Below are 19,651 nucleotides of genomic sequence, written 5' to 3'. Positions count from 1 at the left end.
TCTGTTCTCTAAAAATAAATAAATAAAATCTTAAAAAAAAAAGAAATTGGCTTTCAAAGATAGTCACAGGAGGTAAGTGAAATTATTTAGTTACCAACAGTTGAATCAGGTACTACAATGTGAGAAAAAATGAATTTTGCTTTGAAGATCCTGTTAAGTTCTCCTGAAAGCCTAGGGAGGTGGGGGGTGGGGGGATCTTTAGTTATCTCCTAAATAAATTCAGGTGGCAGAAATGTAAATGAAGAGATACAAAATAGCAGGATAAGGGTGAGATGGAGTGCGATCAGGAAGGGTTATGGCCCAACTCCAGAGCAGGGTTATAGAACTATTTCAGTTTTAATAATAGCCCACATCTAACTAGCATATGCTTGGGATGTCCTCACTGACTGCGTGCGCTCAACCAAGGATGCAATAAGACAGCGTTCTTTTGTGTTATACCCTACCAATCCCAGTAAACCCAAGGCTTTTGGATACTACAGGAATGGATTCTCAGAAGGGAGAGGAGACCATTTCTAAAACAGGTCCTATTTTAGGGGAAATAGGTTTGGGGAATGTGGGATAGAAGAGCAAGGCACCCAGTAAAGTGACTTGTGCAGCATACTCTCTGCTCCTTGCTAAATCTGGGGTTTCCTTTCTCCGCAGGCAAAAGGCTTTTGAAGACTAGGTGGCCTTATACTGGCTGCAGAAATCACCACTAAAGGGAGACTGGAATCTACCTCTATCAACACTCTGGCTCCTTTAGGCTGTATCTCTGAGCAGGACCTGTGGACAAACCAAAAGCAGGTATATAGGAACAGGGCCAGCAAGTGGGGCAATTGTCGCAGAGTAGGGACTGGCAATAACACCTTGTCCTCTGTGCTTGCCCTTCCCAGCCATGTAGTTGGAGGGGCACGTGTGTCTTTATGAAGCCCTATGGCAATGTTCCCTTAGGATCCTGCCCTCAGTCATGAGAGTCTAGGAAAACTCCAAACTACAGGGCATAGATACCAGGGGTAGGGCTAGTCCAATGGCTAGGTAAACTGAGGAACAGGTTCCATTCCTCACACTGCCTACCATAACAGCAGTCTATCTGCAATCTCAGTCAGCCTGCCCAGGGCCCTGACATCCCCCTTTGTCTGCATTCTTGTAAATCACCAGGACATGCTGAACGTGTAAGAGATTAAAACTCTGCTAGGAGGAGGAGTCCACAATTTAGGAGTCAGAAAGCTATGATTTTAGTCTCTTGGCTCCACGAACTTTGAGGTTATTCTTGAGAGTTCTGAAGCAAGAACCAAAACTTTGCTAAGGTAATAAGGCCCCTGCTACAGTGCCAGAGAAGGTCCTCCCTTCAAGTTCCATTCCACCCTAAAATTTTAATAAAAACTTACAAATAAATTCCCAAGGCAAATGTGTAATAACTCACTTGATTTCCAATTATAAAATTAACTGCCCATGCCTAGAGAGGCAGAGATCATTCCTGTTCTCAAATATATTCAAGGAGAGGAATTTATCTTCTTTATATTTGTATCCCAAACACTATCATCAATTCAAAAGTTCTGATTTTTTAAAAAAGATTTTATTTATTTATTTTTAGAGAGAGGAAGAGAAACATCAATCGGTTGCTTCTTGCACAGCCCAACTGGGGACTGAACCCACAGCCCAGGCATGTGCCCTGATTGGGAAACAAACCAGTGACCTTTCACTTTGTGGGATGATGCCCAGCCCACTGAGCCACACAAGTCAGGGCCAAAAATTTCTGATTTTAAACTTCACTGTCTAAGTGCACTTTGAACTCATTTACGTGTCTTTTCTTTGTAAATGAAAAAGTGTTTATCACTATTTTCTACTTAGTGGGTAATCAGAAACTTAACCTTTTTTCTGAAGCTCATTAACATCCCAATTTTTTTTGACCCAAGTCTTACTTCATAGATCTTTGATTGACTGTTTGGTGTACTTCCCCATCAACTTATTCATCACTCAGCAAATACTAATTGAATGGCCACTCTAAGTCCTACGAGATAATACAGCAATGAATGAAATAAGAATAAACCCCCTCCTCTCAGAGTTTATATTCTTTTTTACAATTTACTTTACAGTTATAGTTGATGTACAATATTACATTAGTTTCAAGTGCACAACATACTATACTTTATGAAGTGAGCATCCCCAGAGTTTATATTCTAATGGGAGGAGACAATGATCATTAAGTAAAACTTAGATTAGAAGGTGGTAAGTGCTATGATGAGAAATAAAACAAAAGAAAGAGCAAGAAAGTATTGGAGGAGCACAATTTTAAGTAGGGTTGTCAGGAAGCCCTCACCAAAAAGTTGAGCAAAGACATAGTGACTATGATGGAGTAAGCTACACCCGGAAGAAGAGCTTTCCAGGCAGGAGCAATGAATGTAAAGACCTCAAGGGGCTGGCACACCTTCAGTGCTAAGGAAAACAAAAAGGCCAACGTTGCTGGAGCACAGTGAACCAGGTGAGCAGCAGGAAAAGAGGTCAAGCAGTAAGTGGGGGTGGGACAGCTCCTGGTGGATCTCACAGAGCTGTAAAGGACTCCTGTTTTTACTCTAATACAGGAAAATATGGAGGGTTTTGAGTGCAAGAATGATGTAAGCAGACTTCCATGTTAACACTGTTCCCTCTGGTTGCTGTGCTGAAAACTGACTGTAAGTGGGCAATGGTAGAGCACACAGAACATCCACTGCAATAATTCTGTCTTGGTCTAGGGTAGGCGCAGGGGAAGTGGAAAGAAATGGATTCTGGATACATTCTCAAGGTAAAGTAACATGATTTGAGAAATTAGAGAAGACGAAAGAGAGGTGTCAGAGATAATACCAAGGTGCTATGACATGAACGCTTAATGGGATGGAGTTGCCATTGACTGAAATAGGAAAGACAGCACAGTTATGTTGGAGAGAAAATAAGCTCAACTTCAATATGTTAAATTTGAGATACCATCCAAGTCAAGATGCCAACGGGCATCTAGCTATTCAGGACAGAAGTCTAGTTTGGAGCTAAAAAATTGGGAGTCATCACATTAAAATGGTTTTAATGTATTAAGAGTGAATGAAATCACTGCAGATATGTGTGTAAAAAAGTGGTCCAAGGACTGAACTCTAGACAGTTCATAGGTTGTAGAGAGCAAGGAGAAACCAGCAAATGAGACTAAAAGAGAGTAGTTAGTGAGCTAGGAGGCAAACCAGAGCATATGCCCTAAAGCCAAGTAAAGAAAATGTTTGTTTTTTTTGTGGGGGGTGGGGCACAAACGCTGCTGACAGCCTATGTAAAATGAAGCAGCATGTGCCATTAGATTCAGCTTTGTGCAAGTCACTGGTGACCGTGATAGGAATAGTCTGGGACGAGTGAACTAAGTAGGGGATTGCTGACAACTTTTAAGATATTTAGCTGTAAAATGGGGCAGAAAAATGGGAAGCAATTGCAAGTGGCAATGGTGCCTAGGGGGTTCATTTGTAAGAAGAGAAAAAGGATAGTATTTTTGTGTGCTGACAGGAAGATCTAGGAAAGAAAGGGAAATACTAACTACAGAAAAGGAGAATAATTAAGAGATGCCCTTAAAAGCCAGAGATGGGGTCTACTGCTCAAATATTTGGAGAGAAGCATGCATGGTTTGTTTATGGCAGGGTTTCTCAACCTTGCCAGCAATGACATTTTAGCCCAGGTAATTCTGTTGTGGGGAGCTGTTTTGTGCATTGTAGGATATTTTGCAGCATCTTTGGCCACTGCCCAGTAGCACTGCTTCCCAGTGGTATACAGACACAGGAGAAAAAGCAGCGTACAGCCGTATAAATGCTGGGAGATGATTAAATGTAGTGGTGGGAACTTGTGAATATTTTTTGATTTTCTATTTTTCCTACTAAAATAAAAGTCAAATAAGAGTAAGAATGGGGAGAGATGTTGGGGATTTGAGGGGTCAGAGGTATGGAAGTTATCAGAATAGAGGGCAAATGAAAGGACTGGAGAATATTGTTAGGTAGCATAAAGGACCCACGTAAGTTTCATGGTAAATTTAGTAAGTCAGCCTTCTGGCCACCCCTTTCAGCTTCAAGTCTAGGCATCAAATAGGTGAAGAGTTGTGTATTACAGAGAGGCAAGTGAGGTGAAGCATCTGTAACAAAGTGCTCACAGAACTTAGACGGAGGAGGGAAATGAAGACGTGGCGGGGATAAGGTCAGTGGAAAGGAAGATCAGTGGATTACAGTTCTTGGTGAAGGGATGAATTGTTGGACTCAGTGCATTAAAAGGGATGAACTGAGGTCATGGTGGGAGAGTGGGATGTCTGAGAATGAGATACGGAGTGGTTGTGGGTCTGTAGTATGACCAAGGGAAGAAGTGGCTGAAGTGAGGGGTGGAACACAAGATTACTGAAGGAGCAAAGAACTGAGAGACCAGAGCATTGGAAAGTTAATCCACGTGTCTTGAAATCAAGATTCATGACAGGAGTGGCATTGGTATGGCATAGTATAATGACATGTGACATAGTATATGACATAGTATTTGACATTTCAAAGCTGAAGTGTGTTAGGGATAAGAGAGAATAGTCTAAACATCGTTTAAGGAAAAATGAGGAAGGCCCTAGCCAGCCAGCATGGCTCAGTTAGTTGGAGTACCATCCCATACACCGGAACCTTACAGGTTCAATTCCCAGTCAGGACACATACGTAGGTTGTGGATTGTTGTGGCTTCCCTAACAATCCCTGGTTGGGGAACCTACGAGAGGCAACCAATGTCTCTCTTTCACATTGATATTGCTCTCTCTCTCTAAAAACAATGAAAAAAAAAAAGTCCTCAGGCTGGAGTTAAAAAAAAGTTAAAGGTCATGAACTCCATTAATTCTGGTGGGTATGGTAGCCAGGGATGTGTATCTGGGGCCCCTCTTCAAGCTTGCCAGTAGAAGTGCATGTAGGAATAAGTGTGAGGAGGAGGGACAGTATTATTCTTGAGGTATAAATTAGTATACAATTAGACCTGGTTCCAGGCTACTCTGACAAAAGTCCTGAGCACCTACTTCAAAGAATTTACATCAGACAATATATATAAAACAGTTAGCACAAGGCCTGATACTAAAATATTTATGTAACACCACTGTTAAGGGGATGTTACAAGAGTACCTAAAATATCCCCTCAATCTTAGCTCCAGAACAGCAGCCCCTAACACTACCTGCACAGCCAGCCAGGACGCTGCTGACTCTCCCTTGCCTCCTTCTCTGTTCACCCCACCACTACCAATTTATTCAGTGCCATCCGTATATTGTTTCTGAGCAACACAAGCTGATTACCAACATAGAGAACCAAAAATATTTTATTGCTGAGTCATCTTGAGGTTCAAATGATGGGAGGAGGAGCCCACAGCCGGGCCAGGACTTCCACGGCAAGACGAGATAATGGGTCCGCTTGGGGCACTGTGTTCTCTGATCCTGTTCACCTTGTCAGTCTCTCCAGGTTACTTCTACTTCATCTGTCCGATACCTGTGAAAAAATAGAAAACACCTGGTGGATGGCTAGCCCTTAGCATTTTTGATTCTTCCCTGCCATCATGATTCTGGACCCTCTGCTCTCCTGATTTTTGCCGACCTCCCATATAATCCTATCTACACACCCCCAGGGTACCTCTGTGTGACCCCAGAATCACTGAGGGGTGTCCTGTGTCCAGCCCGAAACATCTCCCAGCCTGCCTGAGCTATCATGGCTCCATTGTCAATGCAGAATCTGGAAAGGAAAAGAGATAGAAAATTTGAGATCTGAAGGCAGAAAATCACAGCAATTGGAGAAAAAAAATGAAGAAAGCACAAGGCCTTTACCTCTCATCTGTGGCAAAAAGCTGGGCACCACGTTCCTGGCACATTGTCTCCATCATTTCCTGTAGCCTCACGTTACCTACGAAGAGGTAGTGGATAGGGTTAACTTAGTTTAGCCATTTCTCCAGTCTAGCTGTAGACTGCATGTGCATTTACTTAGGAAAATAAAGGTGGGGTCCTAGGGGGCAAGGATTGGGAAGCATAGAATAAGAAATAAAATTAGTAATCTCCCCAAACCCTTAGAGAGTTAAACTATCAGGAAGAAGATGTACATGCCCAAGCATAGGAAAGAGGAGCACAGTCTAATGATACGTACACCCCACACCTCCCACGACGAGGGCCTCCTGGGAGCCACAATGCGCCATGGCCCGCTCTGTGATCTCTACCAGCATTGCAAACACAGTTTCCTGTGGGGGATGGACAAGGTGCAAACATCAGAGGGAATCGCAGCTTAGCTCTACTGTATAAAGCTCCTCCAGCCCCAACTTTCTGTCCCAGCCTTTTACTCCATTACCTGCAAGGAGAAACATAGATCCTCAGGAGTACACTCGCCAGTGGCCAGCATCCGCTGGGCTGCATCCTATAATTGAAGGGGAAAGCAGATGAAACAATGACTAGTGAGTGGTTTGAGAGATGTCACAAGAACAAAATTAGTGCACTTGGAGAAAATCACTACGTTTCACCACAATTCAACTGGCCAGCACATCCCATACCATGCTTTGTCCTTCACTGGCACCAAACTACAGAATGGGCAGCATTCATTCAAGATTCAATAACTATGAATACCTGCCCTGACACACCCCCAGCCCCTCCCTTACTCTACTGAATCTGCCTCCATCACACTTACCACTATTTAACCCTTTATATTTTATTAATTTCCCCTCTTTCTTCCTTTTTTCTCCCTTTTATCTCTCTCCCTCTGTTAGAATGCAAGCTCCAAGGGTTTTTCTTTGCTCCGTGCTATATGGCTATTGCCTAAGGCAGCACCTGGCACACAGAAGATATACAATAAATGTTTGCTAAATAAATTCATTCAGCATCTATTATGGGCTAGTACTGTGCTCTATGCAGGAAATACAATAGTGAGCAAAATAGACATGCTTCATTAAAAAGCATGCAGGTGCCCATCTCCTCCTCTCCCACACTCACCTCAATGAAAGACAGGATCCCTGAGAATGAGACGTCCATCCCCTTTACTGTGTATGGCAGCTCAACTAGCTTCTTGCCTCTGTGTGGAAGTGAGGGTATGAGGCACTAAGCCTGCAGTCAGCTGGCTTCTCACCCTCCAACGCGCCTCCCAAACCTCATTAATATCTATACAGGAAAATTCCTGAAGCCCCACCAATCACCCTCCTTCCACCTTATGTTGCCTTACTGCTTGGCCATCTGTTCGATGTTGTAGCCTGGACTGGGGTCATTGGAAATCTAGGAGATAGAAAAAGGCAAAGAGAATGAAGTCCAATACCCAGGAAACAAAAGAAGCTAATTCACTACTTTCTCTCTCCCTTTCCATGGCTCCCCAGAAAGTCATCCCCATCTTATGCTCTCTGTAGCCCAGTGACTTACCTTCAGAACTCGAGCAAAACGATCCAGACAATTACCCACAGCAATATCGATGGTTTCCCCAAAGATGCGGTATCGATGTTCTGAATATGCAATCACCTAAGGGTGATGAGGATGTCCATGAAACCTCAAGTCTGTAAAGAGGAGTATTTGGCTTTGGGGAAGAGCAGAGGATCATCATGGCCACTAGAGTGTCCAAAAAGAAATGGAGAAAAAGTACTTTGCCAAAGCCTGAGTGGCTTTTCTATAGCTGTGATCTGAGAAGAAGCTCACATATACCTTAAGTAGTCCCAGAGCAGATTCCTAGTCTATACAGACAGTGTAGGTCAGGCCAGAAGCAAACTGTCATTTCAAGTACACTGTCCTAGCTTGGAGGTTCCTGATGTATCACTTAAAAGCAGTCTTGACAGTGCAGACCAGGGAACAGGCTTTCCTGTTTAGAGGTAGGGAACCAGAGTCCTTTTAGAGTATCCTATCGGGGCAGTACTATTTGTAAACATGAGAAGAGACAGAGTTGAAAAACTCAAAAATCCATATTGTGTCAGACTAATGGCTGACCCCACTCAGCACTGGCAATCAACTTCTATCCAGTCTTCATATGTGACCATCTAGTACAAAAAATATGTTATCACCCACTGACATACGTGCTCCACATTTCCGGCAGTGAGTGCTGCCTAGGGGCCAAAGAAGTCCTCCCCCTGGTGCTGCTCAGGATTTCCTTCTGTTCTGATGTACACCTTACTCTGCAGTCAAAAGGCTGGTAACAAAAGGGGAAGGAAAAATACCTGCCTTTGTTCTTCAATCACCTACTCCTTTCCATCCAATCATCTTCCCTGCTTTTACACCATAGCAGGGAAGAGGAAAAGAGCTCCTCTTAACTCCTGTAAGCCTTCATCCTACTTCCCACACGCTAAGCTCCTGACCTTGCATGGTCAGGAGCGTTGTTCCTTCTACCTATTCAAGTTCTCACATCGTTTTCATGGGAATGTGTGCTTCATCTCTAATAACTGTTTCACACAATGCAGTTTTAGAAAATAACCCTTTCTTAAGCTGGGGACAATGACTATGTCTGACAATAATTCCATCAGGTGTTCTTTGGGGAAAAAAATTGAGTTCACCAGTCCCAACCTAAACACGTCTTGTAAAGGTATCCCCAACAACTCTGGCTTGCCCTGTAAACTTGAAATGTCTTCTACCACTTATAAAATATTTTAAAAATTATACTTTCAGCCCTGGCTGGTATGGCTCAGTGGATTGAGTGCTGGCCTGTGAACCAAAGGGTTGCTGGTTTGATTCCCAGTCAGGGCACATCCTTCCTTGGGTTGCGGGCCAGGTCCCCAGTAGGGGGTGCACGAGAGGCAAGCACACAGTGATATTTCTCTCCCTCTCTTCCTCCCTTCCCCTCTGTCTAAAAAAGAAATAAAAAAAAGAACCTGTATTAATAATTACACTTTCACACCTTAGAATAGCATCTTCTATATATTTACTACCAGTAATGCAAAAACAAAACACATAACTGTTATAAAAAACAAATCAGGTAGTGTCCCTAGTTTTAATCGCTAAAATCCGTAGAAACAATAAGCTTCAAAATAATGGCAGTGAAAATTCTTTAATTATTTTGAGGGCTTCAATCCTTACCATTTTTATCTTTTGTAAGGAAATCCTATGAAATTCATCATCTTTATAATCACACATATAAAAGTCATCTTGTTTTAATCATCCCACCCAAATCTGCAGTGTTACAAACTTTGTTGTGGACTTTCTAGTGTATAACTTTCTAGGTTCTAATGAGCCCAGCTTTGTCTTGCAGTTCTTGCTACTCAGGTAGAACATGAAAGGTGTTGGTACCTCAGAAATTAAGAAGAAATGGTGAAGTATTTTAGATACCTGTGTATTTCCTCTACTAACAGTACCTCAGAAATTAAGAAGAAATGGTGAAGTATTTTAGATACCTGTGTATTTCCTCCACTAACATATAGCACAGTTGGGTTGGTGGCTCCAGTAATGAGGCGGCCCATCTCAATGTGGCCTATACAGTGGTTCACGCCTAGCAATGGCTTATTCCACAGCTGAGCCACAGTACGAGCCACAACAGCCACGGAAACCAGTGGGGCACCCATGCCAGGGCCTACGGAGACAGAAAGGGGAGTTGGAATCCTTTAGAGATTGGGAAAAACAGAGCTGGAGGAAGCAGGGGGTGTGAGAAGTGGGGTAGCAATAGTGGGGGTGGCAAAGGAGAAATGTAGACTATTCTGACATAGCCAAGCTCTTGGTACATTCTTTCACTCTCCACCACTCACACAGCCATACCTTTGGTGTAGGCAATGCAGTCAATATCCTGGGAGCTTAATCCAGCCTCTGTCAGTGCCTCCTGTAGCAGGTCCAGGATAACGGCTCGGTGGTGCCTGGCAGTATCACCTGGAAGAAACCCTAGAAGACAAACACAAGTCAGAGATCGTAGGGTTTTTTCTGTAGCAAATGTAGGTAGAAATCCAAGACAGGTGTTTTAGTAGCCGAAAGAGTTGCTTTCAGTCTCCTCAAGCATGCTTTCTTCCAGGTACTCAGATATTATTTCTATTCTGTTCAGCTAGGCCTGAATAGCCCCTCAGAAATGCCCTTCTCCATACTCAACTTCTACTCAGCCTTCAGGACTCAATAGCTCATACCCTTTGGTGATTTTTTCTGTGACCCTACAAACCCTCTGCATTACCACATCACTGTATTTAACCATGTCTGTATTTTCATTGTGAGCATGTTTGTTGTAACATCTTTGCTGCAAACATTTCCTCCACAAACATTTTGCAGCACAACTATTAGGCCTTAAGGCAATTTCAAAATAAAAGATAAAAAAAATTAAAAGACATGAAAATAACAAAAATTTTAAAAAACTTTACTGTGAAAAATGAAAATACGTCTTTTGTTCATAGTATTGTACATTTTTTTTGGCTTGTTGATTTCATCTCCTTATTTGGCATCACATTTTTTCTTTTTCGCTATAATTCTTCCTTCATTAAAGGAGGTATCAGTTTCAGCTACAGAAATTGGTAATTAATGCTCTTGAAGACTGTTGTGAGTGAGTGAGTCCACCTCTTTTATGTTTGCCCCTGCTTGGGAAACTTTGGTTTTGATAGTGGAAGGGAAGACTGTGCTCACAAACCATTTGAAAACGGTTGTTATCATTTTTCAGGAGAGTAAGCATTCTGGCTTTCACACAATTGTGCAATCTGGCAGAGTTGTCATCATCTACTGTTTTAAGACTACCACATCTACTTATCACTGTTGAGACCATTATAAGAACCATGATTTATTTAATATAAAAACAGGAGTAACTGAGACAACTTCCTCAATGGAGAAATGAAACCAAAGTGTCAACCAGTGATTTTAATCTTTTCCAGTGAAATTGCCTTGTGGTCAATTACTTGTGCAGTGAAAATGATTTTGTCAAAAATACCCAGATCCGTATTTAACATGTAACAATTACAGCCTCATAATTAGCTATAGTTTCCCCAGTTTAACCCTGAGCATCTCAAAACATTGGCTATCTTATTCACCTTTGTATTCCTGGAGCCAAAATGCCTGTTAGAGCGACTGCGAAACATGCATATATTTCTCCTGAGTAACCTGTCACAACATCACCTGTTCAGGGAGGCTTTTCAGGTATGTGCAAGTCAGTTGCAAACACACACACACACACAAGTGTTTTGGGGGAGGGTAAGCATGATGTATAACTTATAACATTTATTAAAAGTTGTAATACGACTGGTACTTTAATTCTCAAGACCCACCAATACAGGTATTATTCTCATTTTAAGAGTAAATAAGCCCACAAACATATACTTAACATGAATATTGCAAAGCCAGCCAGTTCTGTCTGATATCTAAACTGGGAGTCTCTACACTATTCTAGAATATTTTGATTGCATCTATATGTTATGTTATACTATTTATCATATGTAAAGTTACGTTTACACGTCTAACTCCATAGCAAGCTCATCACATCTACTTTTGTATGCAACTACTTTTGTAACCAATAGCAAGCTGGCTCACTGATTAGCAAGCGTTCAATAAAGGCTGAGGAACCCTGAAAATCCGGTCCAAGTACCTGTAACTCTTCTATCGATTGGCTTTGTGATGTTAATAAACCTCACAGACACTGGGATCAAAAACTCCGAGCGGACAATACGCTCCACGCCCTAGTTCGTTAGCGTTTAGTATAAGATGGCAGATGATGCTGGGCGAAGAAGCGAGCTGCAAACTGTAAGTTCCCTGCTCACCTGTGCCCGGAGGCGTGACATAAGTCCGCCGCGGGTTGGCCAGGACCTTGCCATCCCGAACCACTCCCACGCCAATCTTGTTGGCGCTGCCTTCAAAACCCAGTACCGTTGGCATGCCCGAAGCTGGGAGAAAACACCGGCAGGGCTCCTAGCTACCACAGCAGTCGCGGAATCCTCACCAGCCCGTGCTGAGAGCAGATGCCGGGGTGCAGAAGCAGAGAACGAGCCAGTACGGCTAGGTGGCAGAGCGCACCCAGACAGGGACCAACCTCCGGGGCGCTAGTGCCACCCGCCTCCTTGGTCACGGGGACCCTTCAAGGCCCCTTCAAGGACCTGTCTTCCTAACTGCCAGGGACGCTCTGCCGGCATCTGTTTCTTACATTTCTATCCATTCTTTTGCCTCTCTCGGGTGGTCTAGCGCAGACTTCTCCACAGATTTTTTTCTCTCTTGCACAACGCCGGATCTTCAGTCAGGGTGGCAAAATGAGTCCCACGGCCGGCACACTGATAAACAGTCCAAGAATGGAGGAATGGGGCCTTCAGTCCTCTGGAGACGCCGGAGAAGGGAGGGGAGGCCAAAGTTCTCCGTCACGTGGGGCTAGACGGACTAATCACCTGCATTCCTTCGATAGGCGGTGCTACCTCAGATCACATGACTACGCCAGTTACCCACGTGGGAGCACAGCGTGCTCCATTCTTTGTACTCGGTCGAGAAGGATCCCCGCTCCAACTTTAGTAGGTCAGATACCGGGCTGCTGTTCTTTTCCACATCGAGTGGCTTCTCTGGCATCTAATCGGCTAGCGTAAGCCGGGACCCTTAATTAAGTCCCTGGATCAGCCTGAGAGAAAATCTCGCGATTAGAATATATAGATCACTATGAAATGATTTAGTGTTGTGGGTGAGGGGCTAAAGGACTTATGGCGCGTGGAGGCGGGGAAGGAATTCAGAGATAATAACGGGTCATGCAAGGGAGGAGTCTTTTGCCCAGCTCTGGCTGATTTCACTCTTTATTTGCGTCTGTAGGCAACGCGGTAAAAACACTGCTTCGCTGGGTGACGTGGTGCAGGAGGGCATTCATTACAGTGATGCCGAAGCGTGGGAAAAAGGGAGCGGTGGCAGAAGACGGAGAAGTGCCCAAGTCTGGTAAGAGAGGGAAATGATTCACCCTCCCTGGAGGCTATGACGGTGGGTGGTACTTTCCTGGCTGAATGGGAAGCACGGACCAACGCAACACATTTTTGCAGTTTGTGAAGGAGTCGATGCAACTGCAGGCTCTCAATGGGCTTGTAGTTAACTCCGGATGAAAAGTTGGATACCACCAAGTTTTATCATTATGTATCACTCATTTTGTAGAGCCAGAGGCCAAGAAGAGTAAGGCGGGAGAAGGAGCAAAGAAAAACGAAAAAGAGGCAGCAGGAGAAGGGTCAGGCCTGTATGAGGACCCCCCAGATAAGAAAACCTCACCCAGTGGCAAATCAGCCACCCTCAAGATCTGCTCCTGGAATGTGGATGGGCTTCGAGCCTGGATTAAGAAGAAAGGTTTAGATGTGAGTGAAATTCAAGGAGAGGGAAGAGATATTGTTTAGTATTGAATGATCTTGGGGTTTAATCACCTTTCCCATTTTAGTACCCAACATATAGGTTTTATTTTTTCCTGTGTTTATAGTTTTTTGGGGGGAGAGGTACAAGGAGGGACTTCACCAAGTCATACCAACTGTTCCCTGTATATCCACTCCATTGCCGTTGTCATAAATGTTTGATGTCCTCATGTCTTCCCCAGCAAGTTGGAAAAATCTTGTGGTTCGATTTTTCTCTTTTTAATCTCTGGCATATTCTGTTTTTAAATAAGTAGTGTTCACATAATACTGTATACAGATGATGTATTATGGAATTGTACACTTGAAACTTAATTTAAATGATGAGTGTCAACCCAATAAATCTAATAAATATTAAAAAGAAATAACTATGCTTAAAAAGCTTAGCTATTTACTGCCTATAGAAAAAACCCAATCTCCTCAGGGTTACATGTAAGTTTGATCTTCTTCCATTAGTTACCAGTTAATGTAAAACTGTGTTGCTAGATCCTTAAACTCCTCATGCCCAGGGACTGTCTCCTGTGTATCTCTAGCACTTAGCACAGATTCTTAAATAAATGTTGGCTGAACTGATACTTTTTATATTTTTCATTTCACTCAGTGGGTAAAGGAAGAAGCTCCAGATATCCTGTGCTTGCAAGAGACCAAATGTTCAGAGAATAAACTACCAGCTGAACTTCAAGAGCTGCCTGGACTATCCCATCAGTACTGGTCTGCTCCTTCAGACAAGGAAGGGTACAGTGGTGTGGGCCTACTCTCTCGCCAGTGCCCCCTCAAAGTCTCCTATGGCATTGGTGAGACCCTACTGATTCCTTCGCCTGAGCTCTTCCAAACCACTTGCTAATACCCCATTCCTGTCCCAATTCTCATTTTCTACTTTCCCTTTTCTTAATATTTGTTTATATTCATACTGTTTCATCATTTCTGCAGGCGAGGAGGAACATGATCAGGAAGGCCGAGTGATTGTGGCTGAATATGATGGATTTGTGCTGGTAACAGCCTATGTACCTAATGCAGGTCGAGGTCTGGTACGCCTGGAGTACCGACAGCGCTGGGATGAAGCCTTCCGCAAGTTCCTAAAGGGCGTGGCTTCCCGCAAGCCCCTTGTGCTATGTGGGGATCTCAATGTGGCTCATGAAGAAATTGACCTTCGCAACCCCAAGGGTAACAAAAAGAATGCTGGCTTCACTCCGCAAGAGCGGCAAGGCTTTGGGGAATTGCTGCAGGCTGTGCCACTGGTTGACAGTTTCCGGCACCTCTACCCTAACACAGCTTATGCCTACACTTTTTGGACCTACATGATGAATGCTCGATCTAAAAACGTTGGTTGGCGCCTTGATTACTTTTTGGTGTCTCATTCTCTGTTACCTGCATTGTGTGATAGCAAGATCCGTTCCAAGGCCCTGGGCAGTGACCACTGTCCCATCACCTTATACCTAGCACTGTGATACCTCCCCCAAATCATTTTGAGCCTGGGAAATAAGCCTCCTAACTAGCTTTAAAATGTCTTTGCTCTCTAGAGAATTCTGCACTGTATTCCCATTCTAAAAATATGAATCCTTCCTAGTGACATGGGTTTCCTTTAAGCCCAAGGTTTTGTTTTTTTTTTTTTGCGTGAATGGGTTTTTTCTTTTTTTTTTTTTTACATTAAACAAAAGCTACTGGTGACTTCTTTTGACCTGTCCGAGTGAAAATAAAGAGCCATAGTTTCAGCCTTGCTGTCTTTGTATTCCAGCTCTCTGTAGAGCTCGATTCCCCTCATTTTTTCATACATAGAGATTAACAACTAGAAAAGGGTAGAGTTGTGACCTTATTTATTTACAAGCACAGGATGAGCCCCTTACCCTCCCCCCATATAACAACCCTACCTAGCCCAGTGAAATACAACTGGGGGTAAGGCTGGAAGGAGGAATTAAGGGAAACACAGGACTAGGGGAACATATCCCATATTAAATAGTTATATACACATCAGTTCCTGTGGTTCTGTACAGAGCAGCAGCTGACCCCACCCCTACAGGACACGGAATGGGGGGAGAGGAGACAGAGTACTGAGGCCAGAGCCAGCCACCGGTGAAGTGCAATAGCAGCAAGGTCCTAATGGTGCACAAGAGGGAGGGAAACCCCCAGGGCTACCCACCCCAACCCTGCCCTGGAATGTGGAAGGGACAGGCATGGCTCTCAGGGAGCATATAGGAAGGACAAGGCGAAAACCGTTTTTCAAGACCCAGGTTTAGGAGCAACTTTTCACCTACTTCACCCTAAACACAGCAACCCTTGGAGGAAAGCAGATGGCCAGCATTGGTCTTACCTACCCCTCCAACCTTGGGTGAGGGCCTGGTTCCCTCCTACCTCTCCCCAGGGAAAAGGAAGGCAGCTGCTTGGCTCCTCTTAGAGAAGCCCAGGAAGCCTTTTGTCATGGCTCCCTTTGTAGTGTCACTGTCCCCACCAGGAAGGGGCCAGGCACGGTGTGGGTCATCCTGGGGCTCAGGAGAAGTTCTGGACAGGGTGGCTGACCTTCATACAGGCCCAATAGAGGGCCCGCCCCAAGCACAGCACAGCCAACAGAATGACAAATGCCCAGGCTGCATAGATGCCTCCAAATCGCTGTGCATGCTTCCATGTCCCAAACTGATAAAAGAAAAAAGAAGATGGGGTTACTGTCATCTCACCATTTTCTAGGAGCCCTTGTAGCAGTAACCCAACTCCAGCTTCAGTCCCTGTTCCCTACCCATGTACAGCCATCTTCAGTGACCTGCTTAAAGGCCCAGTTGTTCAGTTTCCTTCCCCTAGGCAGGAGCAGACTCATACAATCCCAAACATGTCAGTTTTTCTTTCTTTAAAAAAAAAAAACAAACCCTCACCCGAGGATATGTTTGTTGATTTTAGAGAGGAAGTAAGGGATAAAGAAAGAGAAAGCACTGATGTGAGAGAAACATGGACCAGTTGCTTGCCTCCTGTACACTGCCCAACTGGGGATCAGACCCCCAACCCGTTGGTGTACAGGATGACGCTCCAACCAACTGAGCACCCGGCTAGGGCTGTCAGTTTTTCTTAATATCTTACAACTACACCAGGTTTCCTAAATATCAACTCCTAATTTAAGTCACTTCTCCATTGTCCTACCCTCTGCATAAAGAAGATGCCTAGTTCTTTACTCCTATAGTAACAATGAAGACTGTTTATCAGTTACCTTCGACTTCAGCTCATCTATACATTCAACAGGAAATAAGCAAAATGCCCTTCATTTCTTTCCCTTTTCTAAGTTAGCCATTTCCAGATCTTAGCTTATGTAGATGATGTTGAAGAATAGAAAGTTGGATCATAGTTACTCACGGCAAGTCCAGTGGCAGTGACTGCCAACAGTAAGCCAAGCAAGAAGCAGCAGATACACCTCTTTCGTGGATATCTGCGCCCAATAGATGACCTGTAGGGAAGCAAACAAAAATGTATGTCTGAAATGCCCTTTAATTTTTACTCTACACATTACCCAATTACCAACTCAATGATGCCACTCTCTAATTAATCACTTACACTTTCCTGCAGTGAGGGCAACGGGCCAAGGTTCGGTCTGTGAACTCTGTCCACTATGGAGAAAGAAAAAGGGAGATACCAATTAATAGTATAAGCAGTCTTACCTTCAATAAGAGTCCTGAGGTGGGGGGTGGGGGGTGGGGCGGTGGAATGGGTTCTGCTGGAACAGGCCTGTTCAGGATTCATTATCATAAATCAGAAGTATATTCATGATTCCTCCTGAATTCCGCCCCCCCACCACCACCACCCCGCCAGGGCTTCCCAATACCCCTCCTCACCAGGAAAGTATTCTTGCAATGTCCACAGATGACTCTGACACCCACGGGTTGTGGTTCTGGACTCAGAGGTCCTGGGTGCACAGGACCCAGATTAATGATTCTTTTGCTGTACAAGGAAAAGACTATGTTTAAAAAGTGTTTAATCTTAAGGACTCTTACACTATCGCTCCTTCATAGCCCATGCTCCCTGCCTCATGAAGTTCCTCTACTTCTCTGTACATCTAACATATTTTGCCCAATACTACCCCAGAATCCTTGAGGAGCACTTTTATCTCAGGATAACTAACCCAGTACCTGAAACTCTACATCTTCTAAAAGTACACCATTTCATCCAATCTTTTTATGGAGAGATGAGAAAGATGGCTAAAACATGCTAGAGGCACAACAGACCTTAGCTTTTTCTCCTTTTAAGTAAATACCAGTCCTTCTCACCTTGACATTCTCTACAAACATTCATCCTTTATGGTCTTTCCAATTTTCCCCACTGATGCCTTCCCCTCCATTATGCCTCTTACCAGTAGGGACGAGGACAGGCAATCCGCTGGGAAGTCACTTTGCAGATAAGAAGACAGTTACAAGGGCATCGAACATATTTTTTCCCTAGGGGTGCATTCTTGATTGGCTAGAGAATAATGGGAATATCGGTAAGCAAACCTCAAATCTCAATCCCTTTCATTTCTTCCAAACCCCTTCTGAGGAGAGATGAGATAGATAAGGTTTTAGCCAGGACAGAGAAATAAAAGAACGGCATACAGCATGAGACTGGCAAATGAAACCTTGGCTTAAGTTCCGGGATAGGTAGGAATGTGAGGGATGGTAAACATTAGCTTTGGTGAGTGGTGTCTGGGGAAATGTATGTATGAGACACCTGGAACTGAAACCTGAGTTTTATGAACGCTTGGCTGAAGGTTAGAATCAAAGAATCAGAAAGAGGATGCAGGAAACAGGGCCCATATATATAAAACTCACGGTGGCTTCATTGCAGACGCCACATTTGACTACATGCTGATGCATCTTGCCTTCTACGTTGATGACAGACTGGCAGACTCGGCAGGTGATCCTGGGAGCACTCCCACTGTCTGGGCTGGTCAGGGGTGAGTAGGGGGGTGGGTCCTCCCCAGGCAACACGGCTGGGTGTCCCTCCGGGAACGGGGGAAATGCTGGGCGTGGGGGAGAGAGGTAAAAAGGGCTGGCATCACTTGCAGACACCCCCACTGATGCTCCACGGGGTCAGGGATCTCCTTCTGGTCCTCAACCCTGCTGACCAAACTCTGCGGGCTTCTTACAATCCGTGCTTCAATCAGCTTCCTCAGAAACCCAAGCTTCCATTGCGATTGGGGATGAAAGCCTCACCCTGTCACATAGGAGTAACAGCACCGCACCTGGAGCTTGGGCCCCGCCCTCTGCCCCGGCCCCGCCCCCTCCCACCTCTCGGAGTATCCCAGGGAACACCTTGGACCCGCCCCGGCTTACCCTGGGGCGGGGCATGTTTACCGGCTCCGTAAGGTGGTGCGGAGGGGGTCAGGCCTCCCCCGGGCCCAGGCCCACTCCCACCTGGCCCCGCTAATCCGTTGCCACCGGCGCCACCATCGATGGGCTCGGAGAGCAGCGGGGATCGCTCTCCATCAGCCGCCATGGTTGCCACCACCGCCTTCAGCTTCGCCCAAGGATCGAGCTCCCGTCACCGCAGCTACAGCCACCGCCGCTACCGGGTCCCTAGGGCGCCTGCGCCCCGCGCGCCCAGCTAGCCCCGCAACCAGTGGCTTGCCCCTCCCTGGTCCGTCCCACAGCACGTGACAGGCTGTCCCCGCCCCCACCGGGTTATCGTTTGCGCGGAGACACCAATTCCTGGACCTGTGAAGGCAGTTTTTTTGTACTATTGGGGAGCGTCGCAATAACGTCAACTGTCACATGGCCTTCCGCAAGGCCGCTGGCCTTGCCAAACCTGCACGTGACAAGACGTTCAGCGAGCTATTGGAAGCGTGGCCCATCGCGCTACCTCCAGACCAGGAGGTGGGGCCGGGGCTGCTGTGGCTCACAGGTCACGTGTCAGGAAGCCGCGAGCCCTCAGGCGTCCAGAGCGAGGGTATAATCATTGCTCCTCATTGGTCGAAGACATCATTAAAAAGTGTTCTCCCTCTCTGAGGTTATAATTGACGTCCCATTGGCTGGAGGCTTCCTTCCCCTTCCCCAGGTCCTGTGATTCTCTGGTTGGATGTTTATTGGCCCGAATTTAGCGCCAGAACTTGAGGGCGTGGCTCAAAAAGCCTGCTGTGGCAGAGTGCGGGAGCTTAGGACGATCTGAACAGCTGGAGGAAGATTGGTAGACAACACTTAGCCACTCTGCTCAAAGACATACCTGCAAAAAGTCAGCGTAAAGCTATACCTAGAGGAAATGGGTTAAAACGTTAAGATGATCACCCCAGCCTTTCATTCTGGAGTCACTTCTAGAACTAGACACAAGATTGGCTTCTTGGGGAAGCTGGTCTGCAGACTCCACCTTTCTCCCGATACTTAATTAAATTGTGAGTTCCTCTTTTTATGAGTCTGCCTCTACCACTTCAAGGAGATCTCAACGTTTTACTCAATTTTATGATCCCTCTGCTAC

The 19,651-nt window shown here is 45.1% G+C and overlaps 3 protein-coding genes across 6 annotated transcripts; 1 reads left to right on the top strand and 2 right to left on the bottom strand.

Annotated features, from left to right (window-relative positions):
- Positions 1–5,287: 5,287 nt before the first annotated feature.
- On the bottom strand, positions 5,288–12,001 carry LOC123808165 (O-sialoglycoprotein endopeptidase). The gene is made up of 11 exons (XM_045822588.1): positions 11,639–12,001; positions 9,675–9,794; positions 9,317–9,492; positions 7,368–7,463; positions 7,177–7,226; positions 6,951–7,029; positions 6,316–6,381; positions 6,118–6,208; positions 5,805–5,880; positions 5,614–5,712; positions 5,288–5,472 (listed from the first exon to the last, which is right to left on the bottom strand). The coding sequence occupies exons 1-11, from the start codon at positions 11,751–11,753 to the stop codon at positions 5,433–5,435; spliced, it is 1,008 nt and encodes a 335-aa protein (XP_045678544.1). The 5' UTR covers positions 11,754–12,001; the 3' UTR covers positions 5,288–5,432.
- Positions 12,002–12,271: 270 nt separating this feature from the next.
- APEX1 (apurinic/apyrimidinic endodeoxyribonuclease 1) lies at positions 12,272–14,883 on the top strand. 3 transcript variants are annotated; one of them, XM_045822584.1, is made up of 5 exons: positions 12,272–12,377; positions 12,663–12,782; positions 12,993–13,186; positions 13,836–14,028; positions 14,165–14,883. In XM_045822584.1, exons 2-5 carry the CDS (start codon positions 12,725–12,727, stop codon positions 14,680–14,682), a joined length of 963 nt encoding a protein of 320 aa, XP_045678540.1. In that variant the 5' UTR covers positions 12,272–12,377; positions 12,663–12,724; the 3' UTR covers positions 14,683–14,883. The 3 variants fall into 3 exon arrangements, with proteins under 3 accessions (XP_045678540.1, XP_045678542.1, XP_045678543.1); XM_045822586.1 differs by having other exon boundaries at positions 12,344–12,373; XM_045822587.1 differs by having other exon boundaries at positions 12,345–12,441.
- A 148-nt stretch (positions 14,884–15,031) lies between these two features.
- PIP4P1 (phosphatidylinositol-4,5-bisphosphate 4-phosphatase 1) lies at positions 15,032–18,835 on the bottom strand. Of its 2 annotated transcripts, none has more exons than XM_045822589.1 (7): positions 18,517–18,835; positions 18,013–18,203; positions 17,559–17,665; positions 17,044–17,149; positions 16,766–16,818; positions 16,568–16,658; positions 15,032–15,862 (listed from the first exon to the last, which is right to left on the bottom strand). In XM_045822589.1, exons 1-7 carry the CDS (start codon positions 18,677–18,679, stop codon positions 15,719–15,721), a joined length of 855 nt encoding a protein of 284 aa, XP_045678545.1. In that variant the 5' UTR covers positions 18,680–18,835; the 3' UTR covers positions 15,032–15,718. The 2 variants fall into 2 exon arrangements, with proteins under 2 accessions (XP_045678545.1, XP_045678546.1); XM_045822590.1 differs by having other exon boundaries at positions 18,538–18,832.
- Between the last annotated feature and the right edge of the window lie 816 nt (positions 18,836–19,651).

This window comes from Phyllostomus hastatus, unplaced genomic scaffold, assembly GCF_019186645.2.
Source record: "Phyllostomus hastatus isolate PE091 unplaced genomic scaffold, TTU_PhHast_1.1 phas_scaffold_501, whole genome shotgun sequence".
Classification (NCBI taxonomy): Eukaryota; Metazoa; Chordata; class Mammalia; order Chiroptera; family Phyllostomidae; genus Phyllostomus; species Phyllostomus hastatus.
This window is presented reverse-complemented; position numbering and strand designations above follow the sequence as displayed.

Bases quoted from the DNA above. Each gene is read 5' to 3' on its own strand.
- LOC123808165 (XM_045822588.1), bottom strand. From the start codon at position 11,753: ATGCCAACGGTACTGGGTTTTGAAGGCAGCGCCAACAAGATTGGCGTG. The intron at 7,030-7,176 runs GTAAGGCAACAT...ACTTCCACACAG, and splicing joins ATCGAACAGATGGCCAAGCA to AGGCAAGAAGCTAGTTGAGC. The intron at 5,473-5,613 runs GTACCCTGGGGG...ATTTTTTCACAG, and splicing joins GATTCTGGGGTCACACAGAG to GTATCGGACAGATGAAGTAG.
- APEX1 (XM_045822584.1), top strand. From the start codon at position 12,725: ATGCCGAAGCGTGGGAAAAAGGGAGCGGTGGCAGAAGACGGAGAAGTG. The intron at 12,783-12,992 runs GTAAGAGAGGGA...CTCATTTTGTAG, and splicing joins CGGAGAAGTGCCCAAGTCTG to AGCCAGAGGCCAAGAAGAGT. The intron at 13,187-13,835 runs GTGAGTGAAATT...CATTTCACTCAG, and splicing joins TTAAGAAGAAAGGTTTAGAT to TGGGTAAAGGAAGAAGCTCC.
- PIP4P1 (XM_045822589.1), bottom strand. From the start codon at position 18,679: ATGGCGGCTGATGGAGAGCGATCCCCGCTGCTCTCCGAGCCCATCGAT. The intron at 18,204-18,516 runs GTAAGCCGGGGC...CCCCACGCCCAG, and splicing joins TAAACATGCCCCGCCCCAGG to CATTTCCCCCGTTCCCGGAG. The intron at 17,666-18,012 runs GTGAGTTTTATA...ATTATTCTCTAG, and splicing joins GCGTCTGCAATGAAGCCACC to CCAATCAAGAATGCACCCCT.